The following is a 23388-nucleotide window of genomic DNA, read 5'->3' on the forward strand; positions in this document are numbered from 1 at the left end:
AGTTGGCAAGATTTAAAGAGACTAGGGAAGCTTGCTTAAATCTTCCATTTCTTTCCCCCATAGCTTCTAAATCTTCTATGCAAGAAGGCTGGGGCAGTGGTGGAGATGAAGTAAATCTCAGTACAAGTCAGTGGGAAGATGAAGAAGGAGATATGTGGAATAATACTGCTTCACAAGAGAGCAATTCCTCTTGTAGCTCCTGGGGGAATGTCCCAAAGAAAGGACTTCAGAAGGTAGGACTGAAACAGCTGTGTTACAAGTATCAACAATTTAATAGTCAAATGGTTCAAGCAATGATACTGCTTTCTTTACTGAATAACTCAAATCAATTATTATTGTTATAGACCAGAATATTTCATTATTCTATGGAAGAGAAGCCATTGTTTCTGCGTTTTGTTGTTGATGTTGTTGTTGTTGTTGTCTTTGTTGTTGTTGTTGTTGTTGTTGAATGGGCCTGATACTCCAAAGCAGATATACTTAACAAAATTAATTCTAAGCAACATGTATTTTGTAGAACCATAAGCTTTTATTAAAACCATATTGCAACAATCACATCAATACAAAAGAATTAGACTACTAAACAGTTGCCTTATAGTCACATCTCAACAGACAAAAATTCCAAAGTGAGGGTAGTTCAGCTGAAAAGGCCAGAGTCCCATACCTCAGTCACACCTTAAGAGAGGAGGATCTACAGCATGCCCTTTTGACCCCTGCCTTTTTGATGGACAGATTCTACCAGGAGCAGAAGATCACAAGGCTAGCAAGGATCCAATCTTATTAGGGGCTTTACAGATAATAGCCAGAATCTTGGTGGAAACACTCTGCTTTGTATTTTTAATAAGAATGTTTGCCATTAGTGCGGGTCATATCAGTTACGGGTTTAGTTTGCCCATTTGGATTAACATAAATATTGAAATTATCATTTAACTCTCAAAGAAGTCTCACTGTTTTATTACATCTTGATATATGGAGGAGAATTGTTTGTGACTGGCATGGCCCATAAACTTAATAAAATATGAATTATTCAGTTACACCTATGGGAAAATTACTCCAGAAATATTACTAATTTAGTATTCTTATTCTTGAATTAAGAATAAGAATATATACAAACACAATTTAGGTGTCCACTTGATCTTGTGAAGCAAATTAAGACACTGAAAAAACTTACTAAGATTATTTTTTGAGGGGCTATAATATATTTGATTTGAATTTCTATTATTTTTGTATTATTTTTGTGTTATTGTACTTTAATTTTGATTCCATAGTTTTGTACATTGCTTCAGGATAACCAAATACATTAAATGAATAATTTAAAATGACTAAAAGAAAAAGCTCAAAAATTAATGTCAGATGCACAAAATGCAGCCAAGCTGTGCTTTTTGCAATTATTATTATTATTATTATTATTATTATTATTATTATTATTATTATTATTATTATTATTAATTTATTTATTTATTAAATTTATATACCGCCCTACTCCCAAAGGACACATAATACAAATGTTAAAAACCATTTAAAATATATTAAATACCATGGCCCGAAACAAATTTAAAACACCCCAATTTATAAGACAAATTTAAAATTTAAAACGATTTAAAAAAGAGGTTCGGCCAGGCCAGCCTGCTGGAAAAGGAACGTTTTAAGGGCACGGCGGAAAGTGTGCAGATCTGGGATCTGCCGTATCTCTGGGGGGAACTCGTTCCAGATGGCAGGTGCCCCCACAGAAAAGGCTCTCCCCCTGGGGGCCGCCAGTCGACTCTGTTTGACCGACGGCACCCTGAGGAGCCCCTCTCTGTGGGAGCGTACTGGTTGGTGAGAGGCTACTGGTGGCAGAAGGCAGTCTCATAGATACCCTGGTCTTAAGCCATGGAGCGCTCTAAAGTTGGTAACCAAAACCTTGAAGTGCACCCGGAAGACCACCGGGAGCCAGTGCAGCTCGTGCAGGAAGGGCGTCACATGGGAGCACCATGTCGCTCCCATAACCACCCGCGTGGCCGCATTCTGGACCAGCTGGAGCCTCCAGGTGCTCCTCAAGGGGAGCCCCATGTAGAGAGCATGCAGTAATCCAGCCGGGAAGTGACAAGGGCATGAGTGACCATACTTAACAAGTCCCGATCCATAAAGGGCCGCAACTGGCGAATCAGGCGGACCTGATAAAAAGTCCTCCCGGCCACAGCCGTCAAATGCTCTTCTAAAGACAGCTGTGAGTCCAGGAGGACACCCAAGTTGTGAGCCCTCTCCATGGGGGCCAACGACTCGCCCCCAATAGTCAGTGATGGCACCAACTCACTATACCGGGATGTCGGAAACCACAGCCACTCGGTCTTGGATGGGTTGAGCCTGAGTCTGTTTCTCCCCATCCAGATCCGCACAGCCTCCAGGCACCGGGACATCACTTCAAGGGCATCATTGGGGTGATCTGGGGTGGAGATGTACAGCTGAGTGTCATCAGCGTACTGATGGTACTTCACCCCAAAACCATGGATGATCTCACCCAGCGGCTTCACATAAATGTTGAACAGAAGGGGTAAGAGGACCGATCCCTGTGGCACCCCACATACAAGGGGCCTCGGGGTCGACCTCTGCCCCCCGCCAACACAGACTGCGACTGGTCGGAGAGAAAGGAGGAGAACCACCACAACACGGTGCCCCCCACCCCTAGCTCTTCCAGCCGGTGCAGCATGATACCATGGTCGATGGTATCAAAAGCCGCTGAGAGGTCTAATAGGACCAGGACAGAGGAGCAACCCCTGTCCCGAGCCCTCCAGAGATCATCAGCCAATGCGACCAATGCCGTTTCCGTGCTGTACCCAGGCCTGAAGCCCGACTGGAATGGATCCAGATAAGCCGATTCATCCAGGTACTGAGGGAGCTGTCACGCTACCACACTCTCAACAACCTTCACAACAAAGCGAAGGTTGGAGACTGGACGATAATTAGCCAACACTACCAGGTCCAGGGAAGGCTTCTTGAGGAGAGGTCTCACCACCGCCTCTTTCAAGGTGGCGGGGAAGACACCCTCACTCAAGGAAGCATTTATAATCCCCTGGAGCCAGCCTCGTATAACCTCCCAAGAGGCCAGCACCAACCAGGAGGGACACAGGTCCAATAAACATGTGGCAGCGCTCAGTCTGCCCAGTATCCTGTCCACGTCTTCAGGAGTCACTGAATCAAACTCTTCCCAGATAATGTTCTCAAGACCTGCCTCCATCCTCCCCCCTGAATCTACCCAGTCGGAGTCGAGATGTTCCCGAATCTGAGCGATTTTGTCATACAGATACTGTACAAAGTCCTCAGCTCTACCCTCCAAGGGGTCCTCCCGCACTTCCTGGTGGAGCAGGGAGCGGGTCACCCTAAACAGGGCGGCCGGACGGTTATCTGATGATGCAATAAGAGCGGAAAAATAATTACATTTTGCCGCTTTTATCGCCACCAGGTAAGTCTTAATATGAGACCTTACCAGTGTTCGGTCAGATTCAGAATGGCTGGCCCTCCAACCGCTCTCCAGGCGTCTTTTTCGGCGCTTCATCTCCCTCAGCTCCTTGGTAAACCAAGGAGCCAAGCGAGATCGGCGCTGAGTCAGAGGCCACAAAGGCACGACCCGATCCAAAGCTCTAGCAGCCACCCTATCCCAGGAGGCCACCAGGTCTTCGGTCGAGCCGTGAGCCAGAGCCTCAGGAAATGGCCCAAGCTCCGTCTGGAACCGATCCGGGTCCATCAGGCACCTGGGGCGGAACCATCTCATCGTTTCCGCCTCCCTGTGGCGGGGTGTAGCAGTTTGAAGGTCAAAGCGAAGGAGAGAATGATCCGACCATGACAAGGGTTCAGTTACTATATCCCCTATATCAAGATCATTCAGCCACTGACCAGAGACAAAAACCAAGTCCAGAGTGTTTCCCCCCCCCCCCCCCGTGTGAGTAGGGCCATGCACTAACTGGGTCAGGTCCATAGCCGTCATGGAAGCCATGAACTCCTGCGCTGTCTCAGACGCTTCACCGATGGATGGCAGGTTAAAATCCCCCATGACCATAAACCTAGGGGTATCAACCACCACCCTGGCTATAACGTTGAGCAATTAGGGCAGGGCCGCTGCCACGTGGCAGGGAGCCAGGTACATGATCAGCAAGCCCATCTGCACCCTGTGACCCCACTTCACCAGGAGGGACTCATATCCGGCAATCTGAGGAACAGTGGTCTCCCTCGGACCAAGACCTTCTTTTATAACAACAACCACCACCCCGCCCCTACCCTGTGACCTCGGCTGATGAAATGCGCGGAAACCAGGTGGGCACATTTCAACGAGGGGGACCCCCCCCTCTTGGCCCAATCAGGTCTCCGTAATACCTGCCAGATCCGCTCCCCCCTCCTGAACAAGATCACAAATGAGGGGGGCTTTATTTACTATGGATCTGGCGTTGCATAACATCAGCTGAAGGTCCGAAGTGGAGAAATTCAATTCTCCACTTTTCCATTTAACACCAATAAGAATATCTGCCTTCATCTTTAAAGAAACATTTCCTCTATATGTCTAACAGGAATTTCAAATGCTAATTTAATTTGAAATTAGGATCAAACTATAGTTTACTCATTTATTCATTAATTGCAGTTTAAACCTAAGGCCTCAAAGTTTATATGGATGCTTACAAGTCTCCAAAATTGTTAATCTCGCATGATAGGTTGCTCAGATCAATAAAAAAGCATCTACTTCTATTTTTTTTTTCCTGATCCATAGGAATAGAAGAGAGAAAACTGGTGGTAAACCCCAAAATCACTGCTGTTTCTATTTATTGCCATGTCCAAAATGCTTCATATTCAAAATATTATACTACAGTAATCATATACATCTTGGCCCTACTGATAATTTAAAGGAAATATATATATTTAGGCTGCAATCCTGTATCTACTTAGTAGGAAATAAGGCAGGGCTACCATTAGGATTACAAAAAGCTCAGTATTTTCTTTGCTGCCATCTAATGTTTGTCCAGATTTGCCAGTGCTAGAGTAAAGTTAATTAAATGCAATAGACTTTTTCTGAGTACATATGTTTAGAATTGGGTTTTCTTATTTCTTTTCATTTTCCTAGGGCATGAAGACATCTAGTAAGCAAGATGAGGCCTGGATCATGAATCGTCTGATAAAACAGCTTACAGACATGGGCTTCCCAGTAAGTTATATTAAAATTTCAACATATTCTAAATGTGAAATTGATTCTCTTCTAAGCAATACATAACATGTCATTAAGATCAGACTCTAAGTGAGTTGACAAAAAAAATAGCTGATAAATTTCAAAAAAGATACAGAGTATATCTAGCTATTGCCTCTAGAGATTAGAGGCAATAGCATGGAGTGAGGGACAGAAAGGGGATAACTTCAAAAGTTGAAACCAATGTGAAACCAGCTCCGTCCCTTTTGTTCAAATGAAGCACTGTTGTACATATTGAAGGAGACTGAGCTTGGGTCACAGTGCTCCTTTTGTCATATTTATGAAAGCAATTAATCTTGTAGATGCCTGGGATTAGAGGCTCTTAATTTTCATTCTGGAAAAATTGGCAGAAAGCTGGTTAAAGGTAAAATTGTTTACCATGTAGAAGATGGTAACTTGTTAAGAACCAGTTTCCTTGTACAAAATTAAATTTTAGCAATCTCTGAGAATTCTATTTTACTTTCAAAAGATGTTTTAAAAATCAGATTAAAGACTCCTGAGGATATTTTTTTGATATCAGTTGTAGATTGCCCGAGGAAGTCTTAATGTAATTAGTAACTTGTTACAAAACAAAAGATTTATTAGTTTTGCAGATTCTTTTGTATGTCCAGTGTAACATTTTTTTTTCCATGTCATTCTTCCAGTCTTGTCATTTTTAAATCCACTTTCAAAGTCACAATCAAGTCAGATAATCCTTGTACTCTCAGACCCAGATAAAATTAGCTTCTGGTTCCATTGTTCGAAAATATCCTTCAGTATGTCCAGTGTTAATATACTGTATTTTGTTTCATTTTGTATAGACAGTCCCTGGGTTAAGAATATCTGGGCAACCCATATTTATGAATGAGATGCCTCTTACTAAAACTGGCAGACACATTGTCCTTTCTTAAGCCAAAGAACCACTGAATCTTCACAATATTTTTATGATCTACTGAAGCTGTGCTTTTAATATACAGCCTGTTTTCAATAGTTCTTTAAAACATTGCACAACTTCAGCTGTTCATTGGCTTGAGGAAGGTGAATGCCATCCACCATTTTTAGTAAAAGGCAACCCATTTGTAAGTAAGAGTTTCAATTTACATACAAATTCAAGTGAATAACAGAGTTAGGAATCAAACTCGTTCTTAATCTGGAGGGCTGCCTGTATTAGCAAGTCAAGTAAGTTGAAATTAAGTTTAAAAATCTTGCTCAAAGTAACAAGGTATTTTACTGCAAATGTGTGAAAGAGGAAGAAGGGATTGGGTGCAATCCTAAAACATCAGCATTGATAAAATCACCATCAATCAATTGCAAAAGACAGCTTTGCTTGGAATGGTTTACATCCCATGACAATACCTTTCACACTATCAAACAACATCTCTCTATCCCTGGTCTTTGGGAAAGACTCGATAGGTGGATTAAAAATGCCAACTCTTGTCTAAACATCTGGCTGACTGTGTGATGGACCAGAATTTATTAAATTTGTATGCTGCCCAATTCTCAGTGACTCTGAGTGATTCACAACAATCAAAGAAATTACAACAAAATCAATAAAAGATAAAAGTTGGCAAGAATGATAAAGTGAGCAGTCTCACTCTCCCTTGCCAAAAGTCTGAATAAAAAAAGAAGTGAATAAGAGATAATTAAGAGAAAAAAATCAAAACACCAGTAGAATGGGTCTATGGAGAAATCTGTGTAAACCCTATCATTTCATTGTTCTACAGTTTATTTGAAGAGGATTATGCCAGGGTATAGTATGCAGTTTTGGGTTGTTGTTGTAGTAGTCTAGCATTTATAGTTACAAGATTTTACTATTTTTATTGCATATTATTTTTTTGGTCTTTTTATTATTAGTATTCTTTGTTTTAAAACAATTCAAAATGCAGATAAAATACCAAGAAACAACACAAGAGCAAACTATCCTTAAAGTTAAAAAGCAAACAAACAAATGAAAAAGATCTATATATTAAACTTACAGTTACTAGTTTACTGAAAATATTATATAATATTATATAATCAGATACAAAATATTATTTAAAATATAAAATCTGTGCCAAGAATAACATATTGCTTCATCCTTTGGTAGAAAATATTACCTTTTCCAGAATGGATAAATTGCACATTTCTAAAAGCCAATCTAGTATCTAGAATAATGTCACTTTTCCAATTTCTCATTATTATTCTTAGACATCTCACATGCACTGTACAGTCATAATTCCTTATAGATAGTCTGATTCCAAAGCTTTGATGAATAATTCAACATCACATTAACTTCTTTAACATTTAAAGGTTTCCCCATAAATCTACTTATGTGTATTAAAATACTATTTCAGAAAACTATCATATGTTCAATGAACTCTTTTTTTTTTTTTTTTACATCTTCAACAAGAAAGACTGATGTTTTTTTAATATATTCTTTAGGGTGTTCCCATTTACTGTAACTATAATTATTTTTATGAATCAGATTTAATTTCAAATCTGTTGATATCATTTTAACATTTATAAGAATATGAAGCCTTTGAAGGCCATTTTGGCTCTTTCTAGTTCTTTGGTCCATGTTTCAAATATCATAGTAATGCCTACCTTAAATATTCTTGATTTTTGATAAAGTTATGTTATGGATTCATCTTCTGAAAGCACCTCTGCCTCTATTACATATTTCTATACAATTGTTTCAAAACGATAAAGCTCCTAGCCTAGGTGGTTTTTCAATGGAATGGTACAATGCATTTGCAAATTTTCTGGCCATGTACAATCACAGTTTGTTAAAAAAATTAATAGTTTAGTAAAAAAATAATAATAATTTATTTGATGTACCTAAAATATAATGGACTGCAAGAAAAGAACCCAGCTCAAAGGTTATAAAAAAACCCCTTCATTTCAACCCTAAAGTACGAATATTCTCCTCTATAGAATGGAATATATTTTTTTCAGAGCCCTCTCTGTGGGCACGTGCACCATCACCCCAGCCCAGCTTCATCACGTTTCTCCATTGTGTTTTTCACCATCGTTTGTAGGACAAAAAAAGAGTGTGAAATAGCATTCCGCCTTTGTCGCAGTACATTTGCTGTTGCTGCCTCCATGGCCTGCCCCTTGCGCAGCACAGTGAAATTTAACATGCTTCACAATGGGGAAAACAAGGTCCCGACCTTCTCCTGGCGGCCATTATGATGCGGAGCCACAATGTGACCCTGCGTCATCGTGGGCTCGCTCTCGCCTCCTGGATGTCAGTTGCTTTTCCTGCAGAGCTGCCTATATTGGAATGCCCTGCCTCCCTGCCGTCCAGCTGGTCTTCGGCTCTCTGCCAACAAGCTGAATGTGGGCACGCTGCTCCCGGGCTCCTCAGCTTCAGGATGTCAGATTCCCACCACCCAGCACCAATTCAGGGGTTCCTTCCCTCCTCCCCCATCCCCGGGAGAGACAGGGAAAGAGAGAGGGAGGGAAAGAGAGAGAGAGAGAAACAGAGGAAGGCAGAGAGCGTGAGAGAGAGAGAGAGAAGGAGGGAAAGAGAGAGATAGGGAGAGAGAGAAAGAGAGAGGAAGGAAAGAGAAACGGAGGGAGGGAAAGAAAGAAAGAGGGGGAAAAGGGAGGGAAAGAGAGAAATGATATTACAAAAGTTTTTGTTTTTTATTGTTGCTAAACAATATTTCAAAAGCAGAAAAAAATGAAGGCATAAAAGTACATTTATGACATTTTTCTTAGAACAATTAGATGAACTCTGCATTGTTTATCATTATTTTAAGTAGTAAAACTTCATTATTCAAGTTAAATTGCTGTGTTGGCACTTTGCAATAAATAGGTTTTGGGGTGCAGTTTGGGCATTTGGACTCTAAAAGGTTCGCCATTACTGCCTTAGGCGCTAACATGACACAGTTAAATAGAGGGTTGATTTTGTCATTTCCATATATTAAGTATCTTGGATTTTACATTTATCAAAATATTTCTAGATATGTGATGTGGAAATAAATACTTTGAATTTTTTATTTTAAAAAACAAATGGGATATAAATAGAGAAACTAAAATCCCCTTATGTTTGTGGGGAAAATGAATATTATTAAAATTAATATTCTTCACTTTATTTATGTCCTTAGAGGTATCATAATATGAATACCAAATAAACATTTTCTTCAGATTGACAGGCTACTTCATTTATTTGCAATAGTAGTCCACCATGTTTCCATTAGCTAAATTGAAATTACCATTTGAGAATGGTGGCTTTAATTTATCTGATTTGAAAACTATCATTGGGCTTATATTTTATTAGCATTGCAAATTAAAATTTAGTGAAATATCATCCTCTATTGGGGTTATGTTGGAATTTTATTATTTATTCCTCTTGCGGTCATGACAAGTTCTTAGAACAACATGTGTTAGAAAGTACAATTGTTCCCAGGCTGTGAGAATATTGGGGCATAGATTAGTTTTTGATAATGACACTTACGAATATTTAACTCCTTGGAAAATTTCTATTTTAAAAATGGGTGGTAAAATGTAATTGGAAAGTATTTATTTATTTATTTATTTATTATATTTCTATACCGCCTTTCTCCCGTAGGACTCAAGGCGGTGTACAGTCAAGAAAAATATAGACACACAAACAACATAAAATTGCTAATTAAAATTGTTACTTAGTTTGGTCAATTAAATAAAACCCAGAATTAGATAACATTTAAAAAATCATTTGCATGTTTGTATGTTTAGCCCTGCCTGTTGGAACATCAGGGTCTTGAGGGCACGGCGGAAAGCACGGAGATCAGGGATATTCCGTATCTCCGGGGGCAGTTCATTCCAAAGGGTTGGAGCCCCCACAGAGAAGGCCCTCCCCCTGGGAGTCGCCAGTCGAGTATGGGCAAAATCCAGGATAATGACTTCAAATCAATAATTGTGTAATCATTAAGGATTTTTCCCAATTCCAAGTCAAATTTTTCTAGTTCTCAACAGTTTTCAACTTAAGCATTTTTTGATGGCTCAGAATAGGCTAGATCAAGGGTGTCAAACTCAAATTTCATTGAGGGCCGCCTCAGGGTTGAGTTTGACTTCAAGGGGCCAGGGTGGGTGTGGCCAGGATGGATGTGACCAGCTCGACGTCACTTGTGTCAGGGGCACCTATGGTGGCCCAAGCGCTCTGCTAGCAAAAACAGGCTCCCGAGCTCTGTTTTCGGCTGCGACGGCCTCCTGCAACCCTCTGCCAGAGAAAACGGAGCTTGGGAGAGCCACGTGCAGTCCTCCCAAGCTCCTTTTTCACTGGCAGAGGCATTGCTGGCCAGTCCTTCGCTGTTTCCAGGGTGGCCCTGTGGGCCAGATCTAAGCATCCCATGGGCCAGATCTGCCTGGGCCTTGAGTTTGACACCCCTGGGCTAGATGCCTTGGCCGTTTCAGAGGTATCTGAGATTCTTTCTATTACATGGAATCCATGACATGGGTTTTGGGCTATGATTGCCAAATATAGGCAATCATATTGCTTATTTCCAGTTTGTAGGCAATTATTTCCAGTTTGGGGGCAGGCTCTGAAACTGAACTGGGGGAATTATATTTTCCATAGTAAATTTGAAAGCTGGCACCATGGTTATTTCCTAATTCAAATGGTTGAACTTAAAATTGATACTTTAAGTTTAAGTTCACCAGCTGTTGCACACCTAGACATTTCTTGATCTGCAGGTCTTGGCAGGTGATCAGTTGTATGTATCTCTTTGCTATGGAAAGCTTTGTTTGCTGTTTCAACACATTAACTTGCTGTTTGAGCACAGGGCACAGTCCCTCCCCCACTTTAGTTGCAAACGTCTGACTATTAGTGTTGAAATGTCAATTATTATCACCTCTTAACATAAGGAGAGTATACTTGAGGTGCTTGTAGAATGTTCTTATATATAGTTATAAACTCTGTTTTGTACAGTTAGTAACCAACACATTTTCTTATTTTTGCAGAGAGAGCCAGCAGAAGAGGCCTTAAAGAGTAACAGTATGAATCTAGATCAGGCCATGAGTAAGTACATGAGTAAATGATATACCTATTGATATGAGTGACAATTGTTCTGTTTCAATGATATAAACTGCATTATTTTAAAACCATTTTATGTAAGAATTGGGTAGGCTGTAAATCTGTACTAATTCAGTGCTTTAGAAGAGCATATTTATTTTAAATTTCAAGTTTTAAAGTGTATTGATACTAAGAAAAGTGTAGTGAAAGCAATATAAATGTAACTTCATCTTGACTTGGATAAAGATTCCTAATTTTCTTATGACATTTTCATATTTGCTTTACCATTTACAGGTGCTCTGCTGGAAAAGAAGGTGGAAATGGACAAGCGTGGAATGGGAGTAGCTGACTACAATGGAATGGTCACCAAACCCCTTGGCTGCCGCCCACCACCGATCTCCAAAGAGTCTTCCATGGACCGCCCCACCTTCCTTGACAAGGTAGGGGCAACATTCTGGAGTTAAAAATAAATAAATAACGGAAGTTGACAACAACTGGTGAAAGTTTGATTAACAAAGGAGAAAATAATAGAGATAGGTATTCTCTTTGCTTGTCTCCTGTTGATAATCTCATTCTCTAAACTTTCTTACTTGCTGTAGTAAGATTACAGGAATCAATAGAATGCATTAATCAGGAGGGACTCGCATGATTCAGCAAGTTAAAGCAATCAAATGACTTTTTCTTTTCTTCTGTAATTTAAATCCTAGTGTCCTTTAGAGTAGGGAAATAGTCTTTTGGATTTATCCTACATTTATTTATTTGTCAAATTTGTGTAGCCTTTTATCTCATAACATGCGTACAACAGTCGAGCAACAAGAAATATAAAAACAAGAAATATAAAAAATATAAAATCCAGATTAAAAATAAATATTATAAAAATATATACAGACCCTCAGCAAAAGAAGAATAATCATCTAGCTTCTAGATTCTAGCATATCTGAGCATATCTACAGTTTCCTGGGAACCTCATGCCTGATTATATAACCAGGTCTTGGGACATTTCCAAAATGTCAAAAAAGATGGCATCAATCTAATTTCAAGGGGAAGAATGTTCCATGAAAAGGGCACCATGATAGAGATGTCTATCATGTCACTGGGACCCATCATATGTAGGTCTCTAGCTGATGGTATCCACAGTATGCCCCCTTTTCCAGATCTAGTCCGGCAGGCTGATGTGATTGGGAAGAGATGGTCTCTCAAATATCCCAATCCTTTGCCATGAAAGATTTTAAAGGTTAAAAACAGCATCTTGAATTGGACCCAGATGCAAAGTGGCAACCAGTGCATGCAGCACAGAAGTATAACATATCCTGTTAAGGATGTAGATAACTACTCACACCACTGCATTCTGTATCAGCTGAAGCTTCCAGATACTCTTCAAAGACAGCACTGCATGTAGAGTGCATACAGTACCGTATTTTCCAGCGTATAAGACGACTGGGCGTATAAGACGACCCCAACTTTTCCTGTTAAAATATGGGTTTGGGCTATACTCACCGTATAAGACTACCCCTCTTCCAACACACACCAAATAAAAATTAAAAAACATCAACTGGCTCACCCACAATGTAAAAGCAGCTGTGCTAGACCCAAAATGGCCCCTGCAACAAGCAGGAACCTCACACAGCCACAAAAAGCCCAAAAAAACAACTTTCACACTTTACACACACAAAATTCCATATACAGCTTTGTGAGATTTTGTGTGTTTGTGTAGTTAGAGTGAAACACTACAGAAACACACTAAATCTCAGAAAGCTGCACAAATATTATTTTATTTTTATTTTTATATGAAAACTAAATTTAAAACTTCCTAAACTTTAAATGGCTAGGTCTAAAAAAGAACAACTAAAAAAAACCCCAATTAACTATTTTTTTTAAAGCTCCCAAAGGGGAAAAAAACTTACCCAATAGAACAGGGGTCTCCAACCTTGGCAACTTTAAGACTTGTAGACTTCAACTCCCAGAATTCCTCAGCCAGCTTTGTTTTGCTGGCTGAGGAATTCTGGGAGTTGAAGTCCACAACTCCTGCCTGCTTGATTGCAGGCAGGGAGTTGCTTGCTGATGGAATGGATTCAGGCAAGCGAAGCAAGGCAAGCGTTGCAATTAGCAGCTAAGGTAAGCAAGCTGGAGGGGGAAAACTTTTTTCCTTTTACAGGGCTCTGGGCTCTGGCGATCCCAGCTGTGTTGCCTGATTGGCAGGCAACTCAGCTGGGATTGTCAGAGCTTGCAGAGCCATGTAAAAGGAAAAAAGTGTTTTCCTTTAACATGGCTCTGGCATCCCAGTGAGTTGCCTGATTAGCAGGCAAAGCTGGGATCGTCAGAGATTGGATCGCCAGAGCCATTTAAGGCTCGTCAGAGTCTTTCGGGCTGGTCTGCCTGGTTACAGGACAACGACACCCAGCGTATAAGACGACCCCCGACTTTTGAGAAGTTTTTCATGTGTTAAAAAGTCATCTTATACGCCGGAAAATATGGTAGTTCAATCTGGAAATGACAAGGGTATGAGTGATTGTAAGCAGGGCCTGCAAATCCAGGAACAAGCGCAACTGGAACATAAGACAAAGCTGTGCAAAGGCATGTCTTCCTAGCCATGACTGCCACCTGCTCACCTAGCAGAAGTCACAAGTCTAGGAGGGTCCCCAGGTTGCAAATAGAGTCTGTCTGAGGCAGTGCAACCTTATCCAGTTTCAAAGATAGTATAGTCCTGGAATCAGTAATTTTCATTGTTTCAGAAGGACCAGAATCCAGGAGCAGTATTCCTAAAAAACAGGAAGAAAATGTTTTAATCTTAGGAAGCTATAATTAAGGCAAAAAATAATATTAAAAATCATACACTTTTTCTATATTTAAAATAGGGTTTAACTTAAGGGAACTTTTCCCTTTCTTCCATTCGGGGTTTTGTGTGTGTGTGTGTGTGTGTGTGTGTGTGTGTGTGTGTGTATGTGTTCCCTAGCTTGCTTTATATAAATTACTTTGATATTAGTTGGTCTTTGAGTCCTTTTAATAGTATTGGTTTTTAATAGTCAATAGGTATATGAATAGAAACATTCATAACCAAATTATTGAATTAAATTTCTCCAGTATGTGACCAAATTGGTATTTCACATTGCTCTTATCAAAAGGTGATAAAAACAAAACAAAATAAATCAAATGTGCTAAATTCCAATTCTTTTAGAGTTTTGGGTACCTTTCAAATTAAATTTTATAGATTTTGCTCCCCATATTTAAATTGGCATTTATCAGAGAGATTAAGTTTAGAGCCATATGTTAACTTCTTAACAACATTCCATGATATGCTGGATGTAAGCATTAGTTTTACAAAGTAGAACACTTGTGATTAGCAGAAAGACGGGATATTAAATACTGTTCATATTTGAGACTCAAGGCAGGATTGCAAAGAGCAGAGGGAAGAAATCTTTGAACCTGTTACTGTCATGCAAGCTGCAATTTGTGGAGCATGATGGATATCCTTGCAGAATGTTAAACATGTTGAGCTGAAAGACCTTGAGGATATGACTAGAAAATGTCAGGGTCCTCCCTTAGGGCTTTCCAGCATTAAATAAACATCAATTTGATTGATAATAAAGAAACGTTGAGGCTTCTGGGGGGCAGAGTGGAGGGGAGAACCTCTAGCAGGATTTATTTAGAATGTCAGAGATTTTTTATATATGATTGGCATTGAATATTGTTTTCCCTGCTTCAGGAACTTAGAGTATTCCCTGATAATCTGAGTGAATGGTGAGAAGATAATGCAGGTTAACTGTAAAATAATTATTTTTAGGAAGTTAATGAAGCACATGTATTCTTGAAGCTACTTTTGTTTGCAAAGTACAGAGCAAGTTCAATACTTCTTTTCCTACCATGCTTCAGGTTTTAAGTTGAATGGTTTTCCCCTGCTTAAGAGGATATTTAGGCATCAAAAAATTAAATATATATACAGTATAATGCATTGTAGAGTTCATTGTAATAATTCACCATGAAGTGATGGCATGTGTGGCCAAATGAAAATGCATGTATGCAAAGGTCCTTATAGTCATACCCTACACCTGGAATTCAAACAAAATCCAGGAAGACCCCGAGCTGGAGACCAGCTCTGTCTCTGCAAGCATGATGCCATCCGGCATCAAAGATAGGTTGTCTCTCAACTCAATAGCTTGTGTGGACTGTAGGTAGTATTTAGCATGCAGTTATGTTTAATGGCAGTAGAATTCCTGTTTTATCGTCTTTTTTCCCCCAATAAACACTTTCTCCGTAGGAAGATTTATTATAGTTAGTTTCAAAATCTTCATGAATATTTTTGTAAAATTTTAAACCATCTACAGGAAATATTCTTGTATTTCAAGTCCACCTGGCCGTAATTCATTTATAACTTTCCACAATCAACATACTAGTCACCCTTTTGCTTATTATTTTTTTAAAAAAATCTTTTTAAAGTCCTTAAATTTCATTGAACATCTTTCCTCAAGGATAGACGGAAACTCACCCAGTGTAATGAAACTTGCATTTCTGAAGGTTCTTATCATCCAAAAGCCATTAACAAGCAATTTCCTAAGTTAAGAAAGGAAGTATGGAAATCCAATGTCCATTTGAACTATGGCTTAGGCATAATGACTTGCCCCAATTCCCAGAGCTCTAAAATGTGCAGAACCTACTTTGTGGCATGCAAAGCCCTTTGCACCACACTGCTAGGCTGGAGCTGGGGCAAGGCTTCATGCTGCATTGAAGCTCAGGGGCTCTTACAAACCCAGAGCTGCATCACACCAGCCCAGTCCTAGCCTCAGTCACCCTTGCTACCCTATATTCCAAGGCCCCTGCCGCTCTGCACTCTGTTTCCCCAGCTGACTTTCACCATCTTTCTACTCCCACTTGCTGATGAGGCATGCATGGCCTGGCCCTTCAAGAAGCAGCTGCTAACCACATTAGGCCATCTTCCCCAGGTCTTGTGAGGAGACCTCTGAGCATAACCTGAAGAAAAGATTTGTGTAGCCAGTAACTGCCTTGTGGAGGGCCATGCTGGCCATGCTTACCAGATGTCGGAACAGGAAAATAATGGAAGTCAGCTAGCATAGCAGGGGCCGCAAAGTGCTTGGGGGAAGAAGGAACATTGATGGTGTGGTGATAAGTGGTGGCAGGCGTTAAAGCACCCCTTTGGTCATAGGTGTGGGAAGGCTGCCAAGCACCTGAATTTTGGGGACTCGTATGTCCCTTCATTCAGCCCCACCATAACTTTAAACAGAGCGCAAATGATCATAGTCTTAGACGTGTATGTGTCAGAAGAAAAGGAGAAGAAGGAGAGAGCACTTGTATCCAAAATTTGCTCTTATTCATCTATTTATTATTATTGCTGAATTCTTGCTTTTGGAACAGATGCAAATATTTCAAAGTCCTTTCTATCATTTACTCTTCTCCTTGAATATGGTTTCTTTCATTTTGAGGCAGATCATAGCTTAAACCAGACTGGTAAACTATCATTTGTACTATCTCTACAAAGCAAAGTGGAAACCAGTTGCTGGTTTTAACTTTAAGCTGTGCAAGTAGTTCCTAAAGAAGAGAATATTTGTAGCTCCAGGTTGAACTGTGGAGTCCTTTGTGTGCCAGAGCTTAGTTGTTTGCTTATTACCTGATTAGGTAACATCATCAATGCTAGCCATTGTGGGGTTTGCTACCTGTTTATATACAGTAGTTTGTCCTGCTGTTGTTGATGGGGATGTGGTTTTCTCTTCAGTAGTCCCTTGATTAGGGTACTGTTTTCTGCTTGATTGTTATCTGGTATTGATCCCTGCTTATCTGAATGTTGGTTGTTGAAGAAGATGTGTTTGGTCTTTTTGTTTTCCTTCTTAGCTTTTTTATTTTCTTTTTTGAATGATGTGTAAATGTAGTTTATCACTGTCTGTCTATTGGTGGCTGATTTGTCTGAATGCCAAGCTTCCAGGAATTCCCTGGCATTTCTGAATTTAGCTTGGTCTGGGATGCTTACCGTTTCCCAGTTGAAACAATGGTTAAGTCTGTCTATCAGCTGTGAGACTAAGGAATTTTCATAGTGTGTTCTGACTGTTAGTTGGTTTTATGAACATGCCCTGCTAATCTTCTGCCTGTCTGTCCTACATAATGGTTGTTATAGTGTTTATATTGTATGCTGGAGATGACTACTGATTTTTACTTTTTCTCCTCTCCACCCTGTCTGGAGGACAAAGAAACCTCCATAGTAAATAGGCAGTTAATGAAATTTTATTGGTTGTTCCTTGAAGGATCAGAATTATTATGTGTATCACTGGAACTGAAATAAAAGTATCTGTTTCTTCAGCTTCTTAAGAAATCTGTCATTGTTAGAAACATAATTATATCCTGGTTTTTGTTGAGACAAGCTGTGGAGATAGTTACCTAGAGAATTATGCACCATTATTAAGCCTAAATATTTATACTCAGTCCTTTTACCTGAACAGTCAGATCTATATAATTGTGTTTATGCTTTAGACTGCAATTGACAATTTATCCAAGAATCCTATGTAGTATTTAGATTAAGGCACCCTGCTTTGAGATGAATTGTCATAGCAATCTCCTTGTCTTCTTTCCCATTTCCTAAACTACTAACTGTTTTTTTTAAAAAAAAAACTTTACTGTTTTACAATGCTTTCAGTACTGTGCTAATATATTCTTTTTAAAGTTTTGCTCATTCACACAATGAACAGGAGATTGTATAGCTGTGCTAATAGAATGTATTTTCCTAACAGCTTTTTTACAGGTTAGAATTTACCTAAACTACAGATGATTATGCATATTGCCAGAGGCTAAATAAGAGATCACTGAAGTTTTGGCAGTCTTAATGTCACAAAAGTGACTATGTTCCAAAATAGTAATGATGCAAAAATGCAGTGTTAGTTTTCTTCAGAATTACTATCTGTCTTTGGGATAGTTTAAAAAAAATAGAAAAGAAAATAATTTGATATGAAAGTAGAAATTAAAAATAGAAATAGTAATGTTTTTTTCCACGGGAGGACATGCAATTGTTCCAAATGAGGCACGTAATGTTTGCAATGTAATTCCTGCCTTAAAAGTGTTTCAACAAGAGTTTGTTGCTTTTCATATTTGAGAATGATTATATATTTACAATTATGCATTTAAAAATTTAAAAACAAAAAGTAAAGACAAACAGTATCTTAATTCTGTTTCTCTTTTTCTTCTTCCTTCCACTCCATACTTTTCATTATGTATTCCTCATGCCTTTTTAAACAATATTTTGATCTTTTATTCATCCATGTTCCACTTATATTTCCATGGGAAACTGTTTTGTGCACTGTCTGTACCTGGACACTGCACACAGCTCACCCTTTCTTTTTTCAATCAGGATGGCGGCCTAGTGGAAGAGCCCACTACTTCACCATTTTTGCCTTCACCAAGCCTGAAGCTCCCCCTTTCAAACAGTGCACTCCCTAATCAGACCCTGGGTGGGATTGCCTCAGGGCTGGGCATGCAAAACTTGAATTCTTCTAGACAGGTAAGGTACCTTTTCAGTGACAACTGTGTGAAAGTCGGTTGCTGTCTTAGTAAAAGGATTATGTTTTTTTTTTTCCTATTTCAATATCCTTTTTTCAAATGTAAGTAGTAAATGAGTCTAAATCAAAATGCAATTTGGCATCTAGACCTTCTTCAAAGGGAAGTCATTACTATAGGAGATAAACAAAAGTCTTTTAGCTAAATATTATGCCTTTGCTTTTCTACTGCTGCTTCTCTCCACAACTCCTGCTTCTATTTCTTTTCTTCCCTGCTGCTTTTCCACAGCATTCCAGGATAGTGTTACTCTTTTCTGTGATCTTGCGTGACAATAGAAATCACAGTTCTCCCAACTTGTAATCGGTCTCTTCTTAGCTTTCTTCTTTTCTCGTCCTCAAACAATTATCATTTACTGTGTTGAGGTTATTCTGGTCCCCAAGCAAGCTTTCTTGACTGCAGTATTTGGTTACTAGTTGGGATTAAACCAGTTTCTATTTTCAGTTCACCCAGTCAGTAGAGTTGTGGTACTGCCAATCCTGAGTGAGAAATCAGTTCTTAGCACCAGAGAAATTGAATATTTCCATTCATGTGGAAATATTCCATTCCATTCATATGGGGTCTTCAGCTTTGTTAGGCAAGTGAGCACCTTTGGAATTTTGAGAATGCATTATAAGTATTTTCAGAAATAATAAATACATTTTCAGTTCTTGGGAAACATATATTTCCCAAGAACTGAAAATAAGGCAGAGGTGAGGACTAATACCCCAAAACATCAACTCTTTTGAATTTAGGATCTCCTACAAGGCAGAGATGAAGTTGAACTCCCAATGTCAATTACATATACTTCCCTGCAAAACAAATACCACTTTCTCAGAATGCAAAGTGTTGATTTACATGAGCACATGTGAACACACGTATTGTCAGTCTTCCCCATTCATTTTCCACTGCACCACCTCCATACCTACAGGATGTTCTCTGCAAAGTCCATCTCCTCCTACTGCCTACTTTTTTTCCTGCATATCTATCAGTTTTGTTTTGTTTTTTAATGTCCCAGTAGCTGTTTTGCTTTGCAGCATGCCTGTTTCCTATTTACTTATTTGCTTTTTGTTCAATTTGAAAAATATTTTAAGACTATTTGGGGGGGGGGAGCAAGACCCTAGCATTATGCCCAGTAAGGTTCTGCAGGTACTACAATGCCCATAGGCACTACATTGGGATCCCCTTGCTTACTGCATTATGCCAGTTTGCATACTGATTTCTTGTGCATTTAATAATTGCTAATTTATTAAATTGAGTCAGTCAAAAACTACATAGTACATCTAGAGCAGGGTCAGGCAATCTTTGAACCTACCATGTAGTTTAGTTGCAACTCAGTAAACCATCACGTAAGGCATCAAGTTGCCTTAGTGCTCAAAGATGATTGTAGTGATAAAGCTATAACTTTTTTATTTTCATATACACTATCCTGGGCTGAATTATTTCCAGGCCCAATCTGCTCATTTAAAAACCCTAAAAGTATGGGAAGGACTTACCTTCCGTATATTTTTATTGTTGTTTACCAACTTCCTACCCAAAAAATGTTATGGGTGGGTACCCACAAGTATATAAGTAAAGGCAATTTACAGAACATAGAAATAGTTCAAGATAAGACTGAAATGTAACATAGAAAGAAAACAACTTTAACTTACGTATATTTTGCTAATCTTAAATATGAGACAGTTAAGAAAAAATATGTACGGAAGATGCCTCAGAGCATGTTCAGCTTAAATTTCTATGTGGACCAAGTGACTGACTCTTTTGCACAGACTTAGGGTTAGCAAGAAAGGAATTTAGCCATCCATTTTAAAATACCTTGAAAAGGAAAGAAAACCTGAAAATCTGTCTCATCATTACCAGTGTGACAGATAGAGCCTCCTCTCTTGTAGTACCAGGTTTCTAAAGAACATTTAGTTGATTCTATCCACAGTAGCTTATATGAAGACTGCCTTTATTTTTATGAGTCCTTTTATATTGTTGTGTTACAATGTGCAATGTAGCACTGACTTCTCGTTCCATTTGATTTGCCTGTATTGTATGCTGTAGACTTACATTCTGTCTTTGTTAAACATTCTGTATTCTGAAAGAAGAGCAAGGTAGAAATCTTTAGATGAGAAGAATCATAAGAGGAATCATTCTGAAACATTTCCACAATAGAATCATAAAATCATTGTCATCATAGTAAGAAATCGTTTTGAAACCTTTGCTACTTTGGGTGGTAATAAAGGAAATAAGGTACCCTAGTACCATTTCCACACATTCATCGAAACTGTTATACTAAAACTAAAAACAAACAAAAGTTCTTAGAAGGAAATTACTCTATTATCTGTCTGTCTGTCTCTAAATCTATAAGGATTAGAATTTGGGAAACATTGGCTTCTTTGTTTATTTTACTTGTATTGCTTTAATTTACAAAAGAGAGGAACAAAAGAAAAATAGAAAAGAAAACCCACAATTATCCACACAAATGCAAAAAAGCGAAACAACAAAGCCATATTATATTATATACAAAGAGCAGTTAATCCCATGTTTTAAACACATCATTAAACCTTGAGCAAACAGTAATTTTGATTGGTCTTTCTATTACATTGATCGAGAGATTGTTTAAAGGTATTAGTAATCCAAGATTGTAAACATAGAGTGGGCAATGTCCATTGAAAAGTAAATTTTATTTTTAAAAAGCATGTCATTTAAAAACAACCTCTTGGGAATACAATAAATATGACAAGAATCTTTTTTTGTGGTTAAAATCATTAAAAAAAAACTTTTTTTTTTTTTTTGCTTTAATTTATATGCCGCCCTTCTCCGGAGACTCAGGGCAGTTTACAATGCGTTAAGCAATAGCCTTCATACTTTTGTATATTTATACAAAGTCAGTTTATTGCCCCCACAATCTGGGTCCTCATTTTACCTACCTTTGAAAGGATGGAAGGCTGAGTCAACCTTGAGCCTGGTGAGATTTGAACTTGCAGTAATTGCAAGCAGCAGATTTAATATTCTTTTAACAACTTTACCTTCTAATAAAGTAATCAAAATATTCCAACTTTATATACCTGATTTTTTCCAAATATCTCAGATTTATTTCAGTAATCATTTTACTTGTTTATAAAAGTATTATAGATTTAGAATAATTCAAAATACATTGCTAATTCAATAATTCTAAATACAACCAATATACCTGAACTAAACTGTGAATTCAAGAAATATGTAATTGAAAATGATCATATATAACAATATACCAATTCACAGTTTTAGGTAATCCAGATTCCTCTCGCAATAACACAAACGGCTAAAAGTTGGTAACAAGCTGATCCATATACATACATATACATGCACACATACCTGTCTGACATTGCCATTTGAGGTAAGCAACATTTCCTGAAAAATCCATTAGAATGCCTGGATGGAGTAAACTGACTAAATTCGGTCAAGGCTATCAGCTGTCTACTGCCAACTCAGCAAGTTGCTTTCCTGTTTTTTCAAATGAAGCAGAAGACTTGTTTTCTCAATTTTGGACCCACAATAAATCAAGTAGAAGACACCACTGACCAGTAAATTAGACAGGAAAACTTTGTACTAATTAGGCAGTAAAGCAGTCAAAAGATACAGAGATTACCATTTAGCTTGGGAGAAATTTGAAATTGTAACTCAGCACATTACTGTTTCAAACCAGGAATCTTAAGTGTTCTAAACATCACATAGATTGCCAACTGGAGTAAAAGAAAAAGCATCTATTTAGTTACAAGTGAATACCTATTTTTTAAATACTGTTGATACTAAATGAATAGAATAACTTGCATATCAAGTAAGAATAAAATAATAAAAAACTACAGGGCATGTTACAGTGCAGTCGATATGTTGGAATGTATTGTAAAGAATCAAAAGAATATGCATATAGTATATGTACATTGACACCAGCATGTTAATTCTATAATTCTGCATATTCTATAATTCTGTAAGGCAGACTTAAATATATATGCCTACCTATATATACATATGCATATTTAAACCATTTCTATTAGCAATTCTCCCCATATGGCTGTGCTGTTTTGATCATATTGTTGGCTGTCTTCTAACAGCATTTGCAAATTGAAAGTTTTGAGATAGCCACTCCTTCCAGATATTTCACCAGAGAGGGAGGTGCCCACATATGGCTGACTACATGTAAGAATTTTATATACGTTTGGATAGTTCTACTCCACAAAGTAGATATTTGTGGAGATACCTATTAAAACATCAGTATATTGGTATCCACTGATACTTTCTGAGCATTAATGTAACACTTCACTCAGGCATTGATTGAAAGATCTGCTAATTTTTACAGGGGGGCTCCTGTTCAGTAACATGTAGAGCAGTTCAAAGAATTGCCACCAAGTAAAATGTACTTCTGAAAATTGTGAATTTTGTTATTCTGCAGATACCGAGTGGCAATCTAGGTATGTTTGGCAATAGCGGAGCAGCACAAGCCAGGACCATGCAACAGCCGCAGCAACCGCCAGTGCAACCTCTTAACTCATCCCAGCCTAGTCTTCGTGCTCAAGTGCCTCAGTTTCTCTCCCCTCAGGTTAGTGGAGATCTACAGCATTATAGGCAGCAGAGCTGGACACAAATGGCTGATCAAAAGTCATTGCTACATTTGTGGAAAAGAAATTGGGTGGATCATTTCTAGGGGAAAGAGAGATTCTCCGGTGAGAATCTT

At 38.5% G+C, this 23388-nt stretch overlaps 1 protein-coding gene across 4 annotated transcripts in view; it reads left to right on the forward strand.

The window, feature by feature from the left end:
• The window catches only part of TNRC6C (trinucleotide repeat containing adaptor 6C), a 148341-nt gene that overhangs the window by 97096 nt on the left and 27857 nt on the right, over positions 1-23388 (forward strand). For 3 of the 4 annotated variants that reach the window (XM_070937513.1, XM_070937514.1, XM_070937516.1), the window contains 6 exons: positions 64-233; positions 5087-5167; positions 11111-11168; positions 11457-11602; positions 18508-18657; positions 23107-23253. In XM_070937513.1, coding sequence (XP_070793614.1) covers positions 64-233; positions 5087-5167; positions 11111-11168; positions 11457-11602; positions 18508-18657; positions 23107-23253 — 752 coding nt within the window. The remainder of the gene's footprint in view (positions 1-63; positions 234-5086; positions 5168-11110; positions 11169-11456; positions 11603-18507; positions 18658-23106; positions 23254-23388) is intronic. The other variant, XM_070937515.1, reaches the window with a different exon arrangement.

The sequence above is a fragment of the Pituophis catenifer genome, unplaced genomic scaffold, assembly GCF_029215685.1.
Source record: "Pituophis catenifer annectens isolate HBS135680 unplaced genomic scaffold, rPitCat1.0.hap2 SCAF_2, whole genome shotgun sequence".
Lineage (NCBI taxonomy): Eukaryota > Metazoa > Chordata > Lepidosauria > Squamata > Colubridae > Pituophis > Pituophis catenifer.